A 19,437-nucleotide genomic window follows, 5' to 3' on the forward strand; every position below is an offset into this window, starting at 1 on the left:
CTAAATTTGTTTTTGAAAATTTTTAATAACTATAATTCACTATAATTGATTTTCTTTGAATTTCTACATATTTTGTGCATTTAAAAACATGATCCAGAAATGGGGCCTACTAACATACCAAATGGGTCCATGGAACACAAAAAGGGTAAGAACTCTCTCTCTAAGCCTCGAAGTTGCAGATTCTACTGTACTGAAAGGTCTGCCTTTATTCCTACACACATTCCTAGGAAAAGAGAATTTAGCCTTCCTCTTAGGGGTGTTATGTGACATTCCAAAGCTAAGCCCCAAAAACAAAATGACTTCCATGTTTTATGGCTTTGGAAGCTTTGGGTTCCATTTAACCTAATACAAAGCACTTTCAAATATTCAAGGTCAAGGATGGCTATTTCAGAAAAGAGGGAATAGTAAAGAGAAGTGAATAAAATCAGTCCTACCAGTATGAAAAAGAATATTTTTCTGAGCAATAATTTTTCGAAATCTTTACCTGTAACATGTTTCAACTAGTGATCAATGACCATGCCTTTATGCTTATATGAATCATATCCTTAAAAGTTTGGTGTTGGTATTAGGTGTTTATCTCCTGTTTGTTATATACTATCAGTTTGCTTTCCCAAATCATGTCTTTTATTCAGTCCACTTTAGCCTGTGATAACACAGCTTGTATCTTATTCTGTATCTCTTTTAGCAACATATCAGAATTTTCTTGGTCATTTTACTATCAGCAAAAGAGTAGGCTACAACCAGATTGGGAAGGTCAGATAAACACAGATAAGTTCAGAAGTTCATCTTTTTAATTAAAAAATGGAAGGGAAATTTCTATTAGATCTCAAGTTTGTTGTAAGGGCAAGGGCTAGGGCTATGTTTTTTATCATGTACTGCTGTGCTTAGTACTAGAGAATAGACCCTGGGAATGCTAAGTAATTCTGCCTGAGTCTCTTCCATGAGAGGTTTCAGGGCAGAAATCTACTCATCTTAAGCTGTTCCAATTCTTTCATTTCCAGAACTGGCAAAACATGAGATGCAAGAAGAAAAAAATAGAGGGGTATGAAAGAGAAGAAAATAAATAGAACATAACACTTTAATATATTTGTTGGAATAAAAGTCCACACTTTCAATGAATATACCCCTTTGTTCTTATTTATTCAATTCATCAAAAAAAATTAAAAACTTCAAAAACATTTATTAAATAGAAACTGTGTATAAGATCTAGTGCTAGATGCTGAGAATACAAAGACAAAAATGATACAGTCCCTGTCCTCATGGAACTTACATTATGCTTTTGAAAACACAATTTTTGGTGATTGGGATTTGTTCCTACCTTCTATTACTGACTCAGAAGACTCAACTAACTTCTCTATAGTCCAGCTTCTAAATCATTGAAAAGCAGACAAAATGTCTGTCTTGTAAGCACCTCAAGAAATTTAATGAAGGCCTTTCTTTAAAATGTTCAGAGTGTATGGGGGGGGGAGGGTGTGCAATACTGCACAAAAACATAAGGATAGGTTGTCTTATTGTTCATCACTATATTAATCAGTGAAAAGGAATCCTTTATTTTCTCACTTTTCATTATTTCTATTTTAATCTTCCCCTTAACTTTCAAGTTGGCAAATGCCATTTCTTGCTGATGTCAAAATGCCCAATTCTAACCATATTTTAATTTATTGTTTCTAAACTGTTGTGGGTGAAGAGAGCAGTTAACCAAGATTATTTGTATTGTGTATAAAGTAAGAGTAAATAGGCTCCCCTATTAGTGTCTAAAGTCCATTTTGCTAATTTACTGATTCTTTGCTGTGCTCTAGAAAGCTGAGGTGACTTGATAAATAAATGAGGTGCTACTATACCAAGCAAGGTAAGACAAACTGGGAAGAGTTAAATCTTCAAAATACTGAGGGGAAGGAATGTCTCTCACCTTGGTTGAAACTTCAGCAATCAAGTTCTGCTTATTTGGATCCACAAACTCCACAGGCTGACCTTCAAATTCAATCTTTCCAAGCATGGTGCCCTGTCAAATTAAAGAATTAGACAGCTAAATGTGAGCAACAAAGAAGGTGCTGACAGGCTAAACTCACAGGGATTTGAACAGCTGCTCCAAGATTTAGACATCTTTATAACTGCTCAGTTTGTCTATGGAAGTTCCTTCACCTTCACAAACTTGAATTATAAAAGGTTTATGTATCACATTTAAAAAAAACTATGGAAAATATAGTTGGTTGATTTAGAGCTTCCTGGGAGTATCCAAATGATTCCCCACATAAGGCATCCAAATTTAAGTCTTAAGATACCGAAATGGTAAAGTTGGGAACGATACCCATACCTTTGATTCCCAGGGAAAATTGTTTTTTAGTTCAGGGCTCCAAATCTGACAATTGAGATGGAAAGGAAGTGATGAAATTGGAAAAAGATGTCAGAGTGAATTCAGTTGAAAACAAAGATTAAATACTATATAATCCCTAAGTCCCAAGACAAGGCATTAGAAATGTCCATTATAGTCAATATCTGAGATATTAATTTGACATTTCCTTCTTTCAATAAAGTGCCTGCTTGACCTTGTTCTTCACGCCCTTCTCCTATTTATCAAATAAAGAATTCTTTCTTCCTTTCAAGCAATATTATTCTTATTCTTCTTTTGGATTTGTTTATCTGATGTTGTTGAAAGTCAATTTGGGTCTACTTAAGAAACCTTTTCATGAAAATGCCATGGTAATCTTAGTTGCCAAGATTTTATTTAGGAAAGAAAGTTAAGTACATTGCATGGTTTTCCTTTATCCTAGGAAATTATTGCATGGAAAGAAATAGAAATAAGTTTTTATTTCCTCTCTGAAATAGTCACTTAGAGAACAAGTCACTTGGTATTAAGTGGCTGGAGCTAGAATGACTAACATGTCAGCATGCTAGTGGTTTTCAAATGCGTATTAAAAATATTGAGTTACTCCAGTTCTAGGGAGAGTTGCCTCGTTCCTAGCTATGGCAAAACTGATTACAAACCACCTTTCACCTCCACACTGGATTACTAAACAACATCATGCCCTGTATTTACCTTCAGAGTCCAATTTACAGAGTAAATATTTATTCATGCATTTCTAATTTTGAAAAGCAGGTCTTATTCTTTGTTCCTAAAAGCACAGTGAATGAAATAATAACCTACTTTTTCAACCTAAGATAGATGGAAGACAAGGTTGCAGTATGCATTTTTATATAAACCAAGGTCACTCAAATTCCAATATAATTTGTATTACTGTCATTTTTCCTGTCCTAAATTATTGGCTTGGTACTAAAAACATACTTGTTTCTAATGAAAGTGGGGAATTTATCTCAAGAAGCAGCCTTGTGTGCCCCAAATCATTAGACCTTAGTAAATTCTATTTAACCTACAAATTCAATAGTTGAACAGATTTTTGCCAATGAATATTCCCACCTCTCCATTCTTCCTCACTTTCTCTACTACCCCTGTCATTATACTGAGATTGGAAGCATCTTTCTATCACAATATTCTATTTGAGTTTCTTCCTGAAAGTTAACTCTTGTTAACCAAAGAAAAGGGAATTGAAATGAGATGTCTAAAGGATAAATTGCTTTTCATTCACAGGCCATATGCATTCATTTTCTTGGACGATCCCTATACCTATTGACAGTGATATTGGAGTCACAAAATAATAGAATGTTAAAGAAGGAAAGTAGACCTCAGGGGTCATCTGGCCCAACTCCCTTATTTTATAGAGGAGGAAAATGAGACCAGAAAATAAAATTGAGACTTTTCTAATATTATGTAGTTACTAAGTGTCATAGCTGAGACTGGAACCTAAATCTTTCTACTATATCCCCCCAAATCCATTATGTTTTCTCAAGGGATACAAAAAGATTTCTTTGACCAATCGTTTCTATATTTGTATTTTTCAAGATGTGTCATTTATATCAACTATTTATCATCCTTCCAAGACTTTAATTTAATTAAAGGCTACAAATTCATTTGATTGGTAAATGTATCTATCGCTATAAATGTAGTTGTAGAGGTAGAGGGCATATTAATAAAAAACTCTTATTTTGCTTTTAAGTGGAATACAAACCAAAAAAACTTTTTTAGAGAATTAAACTGATTTCATAAGTAGGAATCAAATTATGGAAAGGGAGTATCCTGAAAGCAAGGATATGAGGTCAGACAATTAAAGGTTGAGGCCAAGGAACTCAAACTACCTTGTGGGTCATTTAGTTTTCAAGACATGCTTTTCTTAAGAGGGAATCCTGATCATGACAATCCAAGGGCAAAATGGTTGCCAGGATTGTTATCAATAAACTCATTTTATTTGGAACTACTTGATCACTGCTCATTTTACAAAAAGAGGAAATATTTCAATATTTCAATAAATTAACATCAGACTGACTTCTTCCAAGGAAAATTCCTCAACTAACATAATCCCTATGCCATCCATTACCTTCCTTTGCACTCAAACAGAATTTCTACATTCAGTTTTTGCTGCATTATCTTGCCTTCACTGATATTTTCCATTTGGTTTTAAGTATGCCCTATCACCTAATAGGATTATGCATGCACTCTTTGGGAGCAAGGATCATGCTTTCGAATGGCCTTGTATCCCCCCCAGCAGTGTGCATAGACTGGACACTCAATACAAACTTGTTGAATGAATTAACCTTCAAGCACATTCAGTGCATACTCTCTAATGAGCATACTCTAAGTGTTCAACCTTGTGAACTAAGCTAGAATCAATAATAGTATAAAAATCTGAGTCTAAAAAAAGCTAAAATTGACCAGATTCATGCCTTTACATAATAAAATATGTCTATGGCTTTCTCAGGCATTAGAAGAAAAAGAAAGGCAAGACCTACAGATTTGGGGAGGAGGGTACATGGAGCAGGGGAGAAGGAGTGAGGACTATACCTTGTCTCGAATTATTTTAGTCAGCATTCTTGTATCTACTCCATAAAGTGCTGGGACCTGGAAGAAGCAGAAAATTATACTGAAAATGAAGTTCCATTACTATCACTGCATCTATCTTCCTGCCCCATTAAATTGTTTTCTAGCCCTTTATTCAGATCAAGGGTTTCTGTCATGGTGGTAAGGCACAGGGGGTTGGTCCTCTAACTTTACACTGCATTATTTTTACCCAGTTCTTTATCTCACTACTCAATAAGTTAGAATGAACCTATTTGGGGTTTCATTACTATCTTTCCTGACTCATAATATAATTTAAATAATTTGTTTAAAACTCAGACTTGAAATATTGGTTCTGAAGAATTTTGTGCGTAGGTTTATATAAGTAATACACGAGTCCTGGGAACTTCTATTAAATGGGACATTTCAAAACCAAGTCATATGTACTTTAGTCATTAGCCTCATCCTGCTCACCATCCTAATCCTCCTCCCACTGGAAACTTGCACTTTGCCCTTGGGATGCTAGGCTCTGAAGAGTGAGCTTTCATTGCATCTGGCCCAGAATTAGGCCTAAATGTCACTTTTCCATTTCCGATTCATGCCACATGTACAACCCCATCCCTTTTCTAGTTATCCGTTATGTGTTCTCCCATTAGAATGGAATCTCCTTGAAGGCAGCATTTGTCTTGCTCACTTGTATTTATATCCCAGGCATTTAGCATAATACCTCACAGTCAATTTTTTAAAAATGCTTTATCATTCATTCTATAATTCACTTCACTGTGCCAAAATGTCTTTCTGTATCTTGGACAGGATTGAATAATGACAGAAGAACAGAGATAAATGGAATAATAGCTAATAGTTCACATTTGTATAGTGCTCTGAGGTTTGTAAAATGCTTTAGAAATTTTATCTAATATTATCCTCAAAATAATCCTGTGAGTTACCTGCTACTTTTTTATAGATGAAGAAACTTGACCAAGGTCACATAGCTAGTAAATGAGGTCAGACTGGAGACCCAAGTAAGTCTTCCTGACTCCAAGTCCACTTTAGCAAGTATGCAACTGCCTCCTAATAAGGTTCACAGCACAATATTCAAAGAGATTTCCATTCACTTATTACTATAACAACGTTGAGAGGAGTGAGGAAAGTATTGTTTTATTTATTGATTGTCTTGTGACATTTCAGTTTAAAATTGTTCTCAATAGGAATAGAAACTACAAGTACTGAGGTACAGACATAGTTATAAAATGTATATTCTATATGGAATATAGAGAAGGAAATATGCCAAAAGTATGAAGTAGCTGGTTGATCATTGTGCTAATGGAATTATTAGGTGTGTGCATATAAAGCTATATATGTGCACAGTCTAATAATTCCATGTATATTCCAGGTATATACATACAAAAGATATACATATATGTGTATATTTATATGTGCATATATACAAGTATGTATATAAAACATATATTGGGGATTGTAATGGTAATGTAATTTGAATTTGAAGACCCCTTTGTACTGGCAAGTAGCAGGTACTTAGCCCTTAGTAACTGAACAAGCCTCTGTTGGGGAAACAGAAGGTATGAACTCTTGTCTCCTGTTACTGATGTAGGAAGGGGTTGGCTGAAACAGGCAGCTAATGCTGTGTGTATATAAGAAAAGCCCCAAAGAGGCACGATCAGAATTTCTTGGGACCAGCATCTGAAGGCAGAGCATCTACAGAAGAGAAATGAGAATCAAGAACTGAGTCAGAATTTCCTGAGAACCTGTGGTGGTGGAGCTTCTTCTGAAGAGGAGCCTAGGAGGCTGAAGAGAAGCCCAGGAGCCCAGGAGTCCAGGAGCCCAGGACCTGCCCCCCCCCCCCCCAGACTGGATAAGGTGATTCTGATTTTTTGAACAAGCTGCAGAAGACTGAGGAAGTATGACCAGGATGCTAAGACTTTGTGGCTTGCTTGAGCCTTGAATTCCCAGGAACAGAAATTATGAAGGATTTGAGATGGACTGGACCTTGTGAACTTCAGGGTGGAGCAGGGCTTACATGGAGAGCTGGACAAGGAACCGGGAGCTGTCTGCTTTTGAATCAGGGTGACTGTTTGGTGGATTCAGATAGGAGTCGCCTGCCTCGAGTCAAGATGAAAATATCTCTCCGTGGGTACTGAGTAGTGATGAAATTGTAGCTTACTAGTGACCTAGGGGTGGAGGGTCTGTGTATTTTCTAATGATTGCACTTAGTGATTAATAATACTTAGTAACTGACTGCTGAATAAGTGACTGATTGAGTTAACTTAGTGTGCCCCATGAGTGGAAGACTTTGACTATTGATTGTACTTTGAGATGATTGTTCTTTGTTCAAAACATTGTGGCCACTATGGTGGCAACTATGTGGCCATTTTAATGATAAGCTGTTGTGAATACTATATTGTGATTTCTGTGATAAATTGTAATATTGTAATACTGTACCTTGTTTTTCTGTGAATGTTTTGCTTTCATTTGTCACTGAATAAATAGTGTTCACTATCCTGTGTAATCAGAACCTTAAAAGCTGTTCACAGTAGCATTCTTCTGGAAAGCTGCTTGTGCATGGCATTACAGGTGTATGCCATAAAAATGAAATGTAGGAATATATGAGCCCATGTATGTGTGTATACACATGTGTATATCATATGTGCGTATATGTGAATATACAATCTTCTACTAAAGCCCTACCCCAATATTTCATTACACAGAAATTATTCTAGGTTCTTAAAGGTTATGCCAGGGAAACCCAAGTCCCAGCAGATCCTACCCATCTGAAAAGTCTTCAGGTCCCAGGGGGTAGACTGTAATAATTGGAAATGAATAATTTGACTCAAGGACATGACTGTTCTGATTCAGTGTATACTTTCTCTGTCTTACACTATAAACACTGACCAATCACTGGCCTTAAACCCATGGAGGGTTCCATATCAAATTTCTCACCTTTTCTTCTTGTAGCCACTGGCCTAGACTCTTAGTAGCCAGCCAATGATTGTATTCATCACTATAATTCAGCACCAGTAGACCTGCCACCTGCAAAGAGAAAAGTAAGGTCGTTTGAATTAATTGATACAGTTGTGAGCTTCCACCATATGAGTCAGTTTCCATAGGAATGACTTTATAACTTCAACTGTTATGAGTCCAAATACAAATTAGATAAGAATAGCAGAAAATGCTTTGAGCTATAGGGAAAACATGTACTCAGTAATATTCTGTTGGAATAACTTCATAGTAATTATTTTGCTTTGATTTTAAGAATTCAATAATCCTATATACCCCACCAAAAATAAGAATATTTAAGAAAATAAATTCTTCAGAACAATATGATACAATTGTGTCTTCCAGTGGCATTACTGTTTATAAAGAATTAATGGGGGGGCAGTCAGGTAGCACAGCAAGTAAGAGCACCGGCTCCACTGTTGAGAAGACCTGGAGATCGAATCCCGGGCTCAGACGCTTAGCACCCACCCAGAAACACCTGGCCGTGTAACCTTGAGCAAGCTACTTAACCCTGATTGCTTAGGGGTGGCCAGGTGGCTCAGCGAGTAAGAGCACCGGCTCCAGTGTCGGGATGACCTGGATCAAATCCGGGCTCAGATACTCAGCACCACACCCAGAAATAATAACTGACCATGTAACCTTGAGCAAGTTACTTAACCCCAATTGCTTTAAAAAAAAAAAAAAAGAATTAATGGACATAGCAAAAGGTCCCATCCGCTTTGGTTTTTCTACAGTCATTCCAAGGACTGGCTTTCTATTCTGGTGTCCCATAACCCTCACCATTTAGTAACTTATTTCTGTCCCTAAATTCTAATTTCCTAGCTAGGTTTCTAGCTGGACTCTCTGATTCAAATCTGCCCAGACCTCTGACATTGCTATTATCGGAATGCCTGTCCATCCATTCCCTTTGCTTAATCCCACAGGTGTTCTCCTCCATCACCTAGCACAATTTTCTATGCACAGTAGGTATATAACAAATGTTCACTAAATTTATTGAATTGAATGGGATTGAGTCTGGTACAAGGTATAAGTTTTAGGCTGCATTACTAAAAATTTGTCAGTGACCTTTTTTTGAAGATCACACTCTAAATAAGTTCTATGTAGCCAAAATGAAAAAAAAAAAAACAGAGTTTGGGCAACGTAGACAACTATTCTGAATAATTGTGGTCTAAATTATTCTGTTGTAGGAAAATAATTTTTCCATTCATAGAATAACAAATTTGAATCTTAAAATTATTCAGATTAAGCTGAGTTGAGAAAATTACTCAATTCGTGCTTCACTTTGCCTAAGAATCTTTCCATCAAATTTACAACCCTTACCTTAATGCCATCAGACTCTAAATATTTGCTTAGTCCCATTTCATCCAGTGCAGCAGTATCTGGAGCACCACCATTTCCCACTATTGGATTGGCCATTGTAAGAATCTGTCCTCTATAGGCAGGGTCTGTAATAGCTTCAGGGTACCTAGATAAAGACACCAAGATGTTAGCAACAGAAAGAAGCTTATTTACAACAGTTTTGAATCACTAAAATTATTGCAATTTGGTGAAATGTATGATGATGGATATTTTAAAGTCCAGGACCCCACTCTAAGTAATCTTAACGAGATTTTAGACTGCCAGAGAAATTTACTCATAGAATTACAAATTGAGGGAAAACAGGGCCATCAGTATAAGAGTACCATTTCAGAACCTTCCAGTGGCCTCCACTTTATTTTGTATTGATATATGAGAGTGCATGAAACATTTCTTGAACTAAACATAAAAACATCATGCTATAAACGAAAGAGCAATGAGTCGAGGAGAGAAACTGCAAGTCCTAGTCCTTGCTATTCCACTTACTAGTCAGCCCCTCTGAGTCTCACTTTCTTTAGATGAAGAATGGGATGCAGAATTCTTGTCCTGCTTGCCCACTGTATTGTCAAGAATACAGGATTATAGAATTGAAGAGCTAGAAAATTACTTCATGGATACCTATTCCAATCACGTCACTTTACAGATGAAGGAACTGAGAACCAGAAATGTTACATGATTTGCCCAGGATCACATAGGTAAAACCCAAACGCTCTGACTTTTAGTCTTATGCTCTCTATGTATGAAATATGACTGATTCTGAATTGTCCCAGACAGATATGATAAGAGGACAGTGTTAAGCACTTAACTCTCTCCTCACTGGATCTTCCTCGTATCATTCTCAATTTCTGTTTTAGGTGCAATGCAACATTAGAGGAAAAAAAAGGTTGAATTGATTGTTCTCTGACATGTCCTCTTCTCCATGATTTCACCCTAAAGACTAAAAACCAAGAAATGCATTGAGTAGCACAAGTATCATGGATCTCTCAGCTAACTCCTCCTGCTTAGGACATACATTTATTACCAAGAGATGAAAAACTCAGTAATGCCCTAAGCTGGTTTCTAGTCTCAGCTCTGACATTAAATAGTTGTATGATTTTGGGCAAGTCACTTAACTTTTATGGGTTTCAGTAACTTCATCTATTAAATGAGAGAAATGGAATGGATAATCACCAAAAGTCCCTTCTGGCTCTAAGTCAATGATTCTAAGAACCTATCTGAATGCCACTCAGTGTGGTCCTTTCAGCAGAAGATGAAGGCCTTGGACCAATTTTTAAAACCCCTCTAGACGTCGACATCAAAAGGAGATGTGTCTTTAACAAATAAATCTTACTCTCCATCCCTTTCTCCTCCAGTTCTCCTTAACAGAACTAGCCATTCCTTCTGAACAAACTCTTTACTCTCATCCGTAAATGAATAAATATAGCTTGTGCTAGGGAACTACTGTGTTGAAGGGAAATTAATCCATCAGGTCCTGTTTGACTTTTGTGATGTGACAAGATTTATTACCTATAATCTATCACAGGGAAGAAAACTCTGGTGCCCTCCATCATTCTGATCTATATTAAACAGTTGTTTGTTGGCAGGTATATTAACACAGTTAGTAATTAGTGCTGTCGAAAGCTTAAATAATTGCCTTGTGAAGCAAAACTTTGCAAACAGATTTCATGCACTGTAATTTAACATTCTCACCAGTGGAACTATTTAAAAACCCATCTAGTGCTGTTTATTTCACCTAGGCACCTAAGAGTTTGGGGGAGAGTGTGCATTAATAAAATAATGGAATCTCAGTCAATATCTTGGACATCAGTTAATTCAGTACCTCTTTGACATGCTGAGCTCCACTATTATAGCTCCTTAAAGAACTTATCAAGTATTTTACAGAAATGGTTGCCCTTCCTTTTCTTATGAAAAAAAAAGCTTTATAAATAGTTGTTCTAGACATATTTTAAAGAACAATGATGAATTGTATAATCATAGAATTTCAGATTCATCTAGCCTAGAAATTCTTAATCTGGGGTCCATGAACTGTTTTTCTTTTACTATGTTGATAACTATATTTCAATGTAATTGGTTTCCTTTATAATCCTATAAATTTTATTTTGTGCATTTAAAAGCATTATTCTGAGAAGTGGTCCATAGGTTTCAGTCTGCCAAAAGCTCCATGAAATAAAAAAAGATATTAAGTCCTCAATCTAATCCAACATTTTCATTTTACAAATGAAGAAAATGAAGAGTGCAGAAGCAAAGAGACTCACTCTAAGTCACACACATAGTTGGTGGCAGATCTGGGACTAGGACCCAAAATTCTTGACTCCCAGACACTCCAGGATAGGGCTGATTGCACAGTTTCTCTACCACTCGTGTCTTGTACTATTATATTTCTGATATTATCTCAAATGTTGAGTAGATTTTATAAATAGTGAGATCCAAGACTCACTTTAAAAAAAACAACCTTTGTAACAAATATATTAATGGTGTTTCACTTAAATCAGCATTAAATAATCAAAATTAAAATACCTTTTAAAAGGTATCAATGTTAGACATTTCCTCTCTCAATGACAACTAATAATAGGGAGAGTATGAAGGCTATTTTCTGTAATTTCATCTTTCCTATCTAATTACAAGATTTTAAGAAATAACCAGGAAATAAAATATTTCCTCAGTCTTTGGGATTGTGCTAATAGGGTATGGCTTTAAAAAGCTCATTCATAAATAAAGCAGATACAAAAGACAGTAGATAGAACACTGTATTTGAAGTCAGAAGCCACGGTTCTAAACCTTGGTTCTGTTACTCATTACCTATGTGACCTTGTGAAAAATCTCTTTACTCTTTGGGCCTCAGTTTACTCATCTGCAAAATCAAACACATGGACAAGATGACTCACAATCCCTTCTTCCTCTAAAGGCTATGATTCCATGATCCTACTGAATTGCACTAACAAAAGTGTTCTCTTGGGAACCAAGGAGGTGAATTCTGATGACCTTCTTTACTTTATTATTCTTTACTCTAATCAGATTCACACATAATCAAGACTGGGTGATCTAACAGAGAGACACATGCTATGTTTTTCCAATCTAGGTTGTCAGTTGTTTACCTCTTGCAGAAGCTACCTGGCAGTAGGAAGAACAGATAGCAAGTACCACTGCTACTTCTCAGTGGTCTCTTTCTTAATGATATATGCCTGAGGGTTGGTACCATGGTAAAACCAAACACATCTACATCCTAAGTTAGTGGATAATCTTCCCTCCTATTCTATTCCCTCCTATTCCTATTCCTTAACTATAAGTGGAATGAGGGCTTAAGTGTTACTCACCCTGCCAGCCCAGTGTTGAAAACAACTTCACCAGCAACAGATGATGGATGACCAAACGAGTAACCTTTCATCTTGGTTCCATCTTCTAGCACAATGTGTGCTGTCTGAGCCTAGTAAAACAAGCTACATGAATCTTGGCAACATATAAAAAATATTATATAATGACAGGCAATTAGAAGCCTGAACATATTGAAAGATTAAATAATATGGCACTGCTCAATGTATGACCACCCAACTATTAACATCTGGGGATATACCCCCCCCTTGTTCTTATTCTTCTCAAATGAATGCCTTTTTATCATAGACAGGTGTTCCAGTTCCCTCTGGAAAGGAACAGTATAGAATGTTGATGAACCATCTGTATTAGGACTGTTCATAATGGATATTGAGAAGTCTGAAATGCTTGAATTAAGTGACATAAATTATTCTCACTATTCCTTACTTTCTTCCAGCAGAGTTTTAGGAACTATTCATTCACAGGTTCATAAAAAATATTCTGAACTGACCCATAGAGCTTCTCTGCTACTATGGACCCTTATAAAAAAAAGGACCACAAAGTCAAAAGACAAACACTTCTAGGTTTTTAGAAATTTTTCAAATCAAGTATTTATTGAGTGCCTTAACACTGTTAATAGGCACTGTAATGAACTGAAATGTTTAGAAATGAGAGCTAATAGTACATTAAGGGCACAGTTAGTCTATTTCTTTGAAAGTATTGAAAGATATAGAACTGTGCACATATCCCATTTTAGTCTATGTCCTGGCACTAAAAAGGAATCTTCATCATTATGAGAAGTGTGGGATCTATTCACCTACCCACTCACTTAAAGTGATTGACAAGATACTCTAGTCTTGAGACATTTTTCAGCAGAGAACCTCTCCTTTGAATTAATTATGTAATCAAATATATTAAGCTAATGTTTACCAATAAATTTCTATAAAACAGAAAGTTCTAAATCTAGCATTATTCCAGTAGCAAGCCAGGAGATCCTGGTTCTAGATAAGGCCCTGAGAATCACCTGTGGGAAGGTGGTGGCAGGTGAGAGGAATCAGGGAGGAAAGAAGCCTTAGACTCCTCTCCCATTCCTTGATTATAGGAGGACCTCATGAACTTCAGAGGCTGGGAAGATTTGGACATTTATGTCAAAACATCCAGAGTCTGTGCATCCCAGGCAATATCTTGAGACTGTATGTCCTCCTCACAGTGGCCTATTATCTCTATGTTTTTTGGTCCTCTGTCAGTGCCATGCCATACAATACAATGATTTCCCCCTCCTATCCCAACTGATACCCCTTAAGTCCTATCCATTCTTCCACTCTCCTTGTCCCCTTTTCCTCACCACCACTTCCCACTCTCATAACCAACTCCCTCTTCCTGGGAGTTAGAGAATCATAGAGCATCATCAGCAAGCCTACTGGAATTCAGACCAGATTCTCTGAATCTCCAGGAGGCCCCACCCCTTTTCCTGGAACATTTGCACCTGACTAGGGTCAAGGAACACCTCTGCATCCCAAATGAATTTGCTTCTGGTGCCAGACTTCTGAGTTAGAACTCTGACTATTAACCTCACATTTTATTCTCTCAAATTTGCATGTGGCACACACACAGCCATCTTATTTTCCTCCCAGAAAACTAATCAGAAAAGTTGAGATCTTTCTGTAAGGGTTCAATAACCTACAAAATGATACAGTCACTTCTTTGTCAAATGATATTATCAAAGACTTAGAACTGTAAGGGACATGAGAGATCATCTGATCCAACACCCCTCATTTCCCTAATGAGCAAAGTGAAGAACAGAGAAGCTGAATGATCTGTCTGGTTAATACTGGCAGAGCTAGGAGTCCAATTCAGCCAGGGCTCTTCCCACTTATTACATCATGTCAGTGCTCACCACAAAAGCTGCAAGTTCTTGTCTTTTAGTGGAATGTTTTGCATACTCTGGCACCAGAGAATTAGCTGTGAGAACTTGACATTTTGTTTGTTTTAGCATTTTTATCTCTTGAGGTGAAATTTCATTGATCTGCAGCCTTATGACAAATATTCGAAAATCTCAAATTTGGCCCTTTATCTTCTGCTGTTTAGCTTCCTAAGCCTGTACCCATAGTGACTTTAGTTGATTCAAAAGGGAAAAAAACATCAATTGGTTTTTTGTACGTAAGTTGAGACACAGAGGAAAGAATCACTGACTAAATAATAGCCACCTACTTAACCCCACTCAAATATGGTTACAAGGAGACCATGTTTTCTTGGTTGCTCCTTCCAAATCATAAAGTACTTGCTCTTTTCCATATATAAAGGCATCTTTTTCCTTTTCTAATTCAAAACATTGATTTCTAGTTTTATGGAGCAATGACAAAGTTAATTTGTATCCAAAACTCCTCACAGGGCAAACAGCATCCCCCACCACACACACACACACACACACACGTCAATGCTTGATAAATGCATGTGGATTTGAACATTAAGATTCCAAAACATCACTTCCTTGTAAATATGATAATAATTGGCTTTTCTGAATTGTTTTACAAACATTATATCACTTGAGTCTCAATAAACACTGACAAGATACATATTACAGGTGTTTTATCCCGCTTTTACAGATAGGAAAATAACCTCAGAGAAATTAAGTGTCACAAGTATCAGTGAGGATTGGAACCCAGGTTGTCCCTGCCTCAAAATCCAGCACCCTTTCCTCTATGGTACCCTTCCTCTGAATTGAAAGATTGAGTATTTCTGACTTTAGAGAGCCATGACATTCAACTCTCTGCCTTCCAGAAAACAGAAACAAAGAAAATATTTCTTAAACATTATAGAAAAACTAACTTTTGTAGGACCTGGGAAAAAGGCTGTTTATAACTAATAAGATCTGGGAAAAGAAAATACAAGAGAGCTGTTGTGGTTGGTTTTCTTATGCCAGTTTTCCCAGTTTATCCTAATTACCATCTGCCTCATGTACTATTTTAATTTATAATTCGTCTTTTCCCCTTCCCTTCTGCACCCCCAATATAAAAAAATTCAGAATTGAATATCCTTATTTTAAGCACCACCTAATCTTGTAAAGAAGATGAAAATTATGTGTTGAATGAAGCTGATTTTTGTTAGCCCTTCTATAGCCCTGCATATCCTCCTCTCTCCAGTGGACTGGTTTCTTACTTTCCATCCACTGAAGATATATTTGAGGAGACATTTACTGTTGCCTGAAATAGTCTTGGAGATTGTGTTCAATATGTCTTTTGGCTCCTCTAATTATATTTTTGCTCGTTTCTAGGGCTTTTTATAGATCTCCCAATCCTCCTCCCTACCACACATTATATTTTTACAAGCCCTCTGTTTATTGCCTATACTATTCTTTACATTCCTCTTAAATGCATTGGCCTCCAATGGCTTTGAAATGATGAGTGTCAATTGGGTTGTCTAAGGATTGATGGAGGAACTCTGTACAATGAACTATTATATGGAATCCCTTCTTCTAGCTAACAGTCCCAAAGTGCCATTTCATTCCAAAGTGATTCCCCACTCCAAATCACCTTGTTATCATCATAAGACACTTTCACAACCTTGGTAATAATATGTCCTAATACGAAAAAGTCTTCAACACAGAAACTAGATCATAGCATAAAGTTATTTTCCAAGTGCTCAGTGCTAAGCACTTTGGTGCCTTAAAAGCTAAAAGTATAAAGGAAACCACTATGGACAGAAGGGTGCATACTTCACTGGGGCACTGAATAGGAAAGACAAAATAAATTTAAGTACTAAGATCCTGAATGGAATTCAAAGGTCTTGGAAAGTTAGTACTTGAGTAATTAAAAGTGAATAAATCAGAATGTTTGCCTTTCATTTTAGACATGCTGAAATTTAAGGGATCAGAAGCACCTCAGATTTGTAAGGCTGGCTCTTGCCCACTGCCTCTTGGAAAATTCTACCATTTCTTGCAGGCAAGTGGGAAACTTTTCTCTATATCTAATTTAAATCCTTCTGCTTAGTTCTAGAGATATTTATATTTGTTTTTTTTATATGGAGAGCTGCTTGTTGCTCATCTTCCATCCAGTAACACCTCCATATACAATATCAGTAGACAGCTAATGAGCAATTGTTTTCCTCCAGCTCAAGAGGCAATTTTTTAATACTTCATCCCAGGTCATCATTTTTCTCCTTAAGACCTTTTTCTCATTCTTAAAAAAAAGTTTTTATCAAAACAAGCAAACAAACAAAGCCAAGTAAACTAAAGGTGCTGGGTTAGGATACAGAGGACCTTAGTTCAAATCCTAATTCTACCACTTGCTACTCCAAGAGTGACTGTAGGCAAGTCCTTTAACATTTGTATTCTGGCATTAGTCTTCTCATCTGTAAAATGAGGGAGTTGGACTTGATGACCTCTAAGCTCCCTTTCTACTCAGACCTTATTATGATCTTAAAGTCCACATATGACAGGAATCACGTGTCAGCATCATGCTAACTGACTGAAAGCATAATCGTTATTATTCCCCACCCTTAATTACAGGATCCCAGAGTCTCTGAGTTGGAAAGGGCCTTAGAAGTCCAACAGGAAGTATTTCTGCAACAACACCAACAAATAATCATCTAGTTGTTCCTTGAAGTCTTCTATTTTAAAGGAATTCATTCTATTTTTAGATAGTTCTAATTGTTAGGACTTTTCTTCCTTACACAAAACATAAAGGCTTTTGTTACCTCTACCCATAGTTCCTACTTATGCCCTCTAAGACGAGGAAGAACAAATTGACCCCCTATTCCACGTAACAAACCATCAAACACTTGCAGAAAGCTAAAATCCTCCCCCCAAGTCTTCTCATTTTCAGGATAAATATATCTGGTTCCTTCAGACAGTCCTCATGTGGCTATATCTTAAAGTCTCTCACATTTTGGTTGTCTTCATTATTAATGTCTTTCTGTAAATACGATGTCCAAAACTGAACACAATACTCCAAATGGAATTTGACCAGGGCAGAATAAAGCAGAACTATGACCTCCTTAGTGGCAAAATGGGGAACAACAGCAAACCCTGCATCATGTTTGATGCAGCTTGGGCTCACATTACCTTTTTAGTTGCGATGTCACATTGTTGATTTGTACTTACTTGTCAGGTCACTAAAACCCTCACATCTTTTTTTTTTCCGTATGAACAGTTATATGAATCTCTCCAATCTTACATTTGTGCAGTTAGCTAACTAAATCCAACTACAAGATGTTGTTTGGTTTGGTTTCTTTTTGTTTGTTTGTTTTTGGTCTGGAACTATTATTTCAATAGAACAGGGCATTCTCATGTAGAAATGCTCTCCAGGCATACAGTTCAGCTACTCTTTTGTGACACATAATCTTAGAGAGTTTCCTAGGGACACAAAAAGTGAAGCAATTTACCAATGGTCACACAGGTAACATGTATAAGAAGAAATTTATCTCTTCTAAGTTTCCATTTCTTTTTTTTTTCTTTTTGGAAGGGGGAAGGCAGGGCAATTGGGGTTAAGTGACTTGCCCAAGGTCACATGGCTAGTAAGTGTTAAGTGTCTGAGGCTGAATTTGAACTCAGGTCCTCCTGAGTCCAGGGCCAGTGCTCTATTCACTGTGCTACCTAGCCACCCCACCATTTGTTAGACTAGTCAATCATTCTTTGACTCAGTCATGAGATGTGTTAACTATCTGTCCTAGCAGAATCCAATATATGCCTTTATCTAAGTTATCAATAAAAATGTCACACATCATAGATGCCTAGGCACTCCACTAGAAACCTTCATTCAAATAGACATTAATGACTACTCTTTGAGTTCAGTCATTCAACTCTTTCCAAATATACCTAAATATACTTCTTTTGTTTAACCCCAACTTACCAATTTCTCCATAAAAATAATATGAGATCTTTTGTTAACCGCTTATTAAGATCTAGCTAAACTATATCAAAAGCATTCTCATAATCAGCAGTGTAAAAACCCTAGCCAAAATAAAAAATAAGGTTAATATGGCATGACATGTTTTTAATAAAATATGCTAAAGTTTTGTGATCACTTCTTCATTTTTTGGAACTTTAATAAATACCCCATTAATAATATGTACCAAGTTGTTGGATTTTTTTTTCAAGAATGGATGCTGGATTCATTAACACATAATCTAATGGCTCTTTTCTCTTCTTTTGTGAAAACTTGAAGAATAATTGCCCTTCTCCAATACTTCAAATAGTGCGGAACCTTCCTATTTTCCACAATCTTTCAAAGATTATTGACAACAGTTCAGAAATCAAATCTACCAGTACACTAAGATGTAGTTCATCCTTATTTCTTTGCCTTTCCCAATCCAAGGACAATTTTTCTTGGCAGTGAAAACAGAAGCTAGATTAGAGTTGATCATACATCTGTCATCTGTTACCATCATCCCATCTATCCCATCAGGGATCTTTATCCTTATTTTCATCCTCCATAAAGTCTATTCTTTTCCCTCTAGCAAGCAGGGGGCTTTCTTTTCTTTGAACTCATCATAGCGTTTTCTTGGTCACATGCACATTATGGTGGTTTGGTTTGGTTATTTTTCAGCTTGTCTACTTTTCTACTAGACCATGAGCTTTTCTGAGGACAAGAATCACATCTCAATCTTTGTATCTCCATGAATGCATGGCACAGTGCCTGACACATAGTAGTCATTTAATGTTTGCAGGCTAACTTGGACCTATGGAAGTATTATACTACCCTGAAAAATCTTTTTTTTATCTTATTTTGTTTTAAGAAACATTTCATATCTTGGAGTATGGAGTCATTAAGAGCAGTCAACAAACTCAAGTTCTTCAGTATACAAATCTGACCACTAACATTTAGTGACCTCCTTTCTCTTATTTCCTTGACAGACTGAAATTGATGCCA

The 19,437-nt window shown here is 36.5% G+C and overlaps 1 protein-coding gene across 1 annotated transcript in view; it reads right to left on the reverse strand.

The window, feature by feature from the left end:
- The window catches only part of CPS1 (carbamoyl-phosphate synthase 1), a 155,244-nt gene that overhangs the window by 121,608 nt on the left and 14,199 nt on the right, over positions 1–19,437 (reverse strand). The window contains exons 2-6 of the mRNA XM_069075103.1: positions 12,574–12,683; positions 9,224–9,368; positions 7,847–7,936; positions 4,895–4,951; positions 1,910–2,002 (exon numbers count right to left, since the gene is read on the reverse strand). Coding sequence (XP_068931204.1) covers positions 1,910–2,002; positions 4,895–4,951; positions 7,847–7,936; positions 9,224–9,368; positions 12,574–12,683 — 495 coding nt within the window. The remainder of the gene's footprint in view (positions 1–1,909; positions 2,003–4,894; positions 4,952–7,846; positions 7,937–9,223; positions 9,369–12,573; positions 12,684–19,437) is intronic.

The sequence above is a fragment of the Petaurus breviceps genome, unplaced genomic scaffold (assembly GCF_028583685.1).
Source record: "Petaurus breviceps papuanus isolate PSGF00001 unplaced genomic scaffold, PetGlider_PUasm1.0 90903, whole genome shotgun sequence".
Taxonomy (NCBI): Eukaryota; Metazoa; Chordata; class Mammalia; order Diprotodontia; family Petauridae; genus Petaurus; species Petaurus breviceps.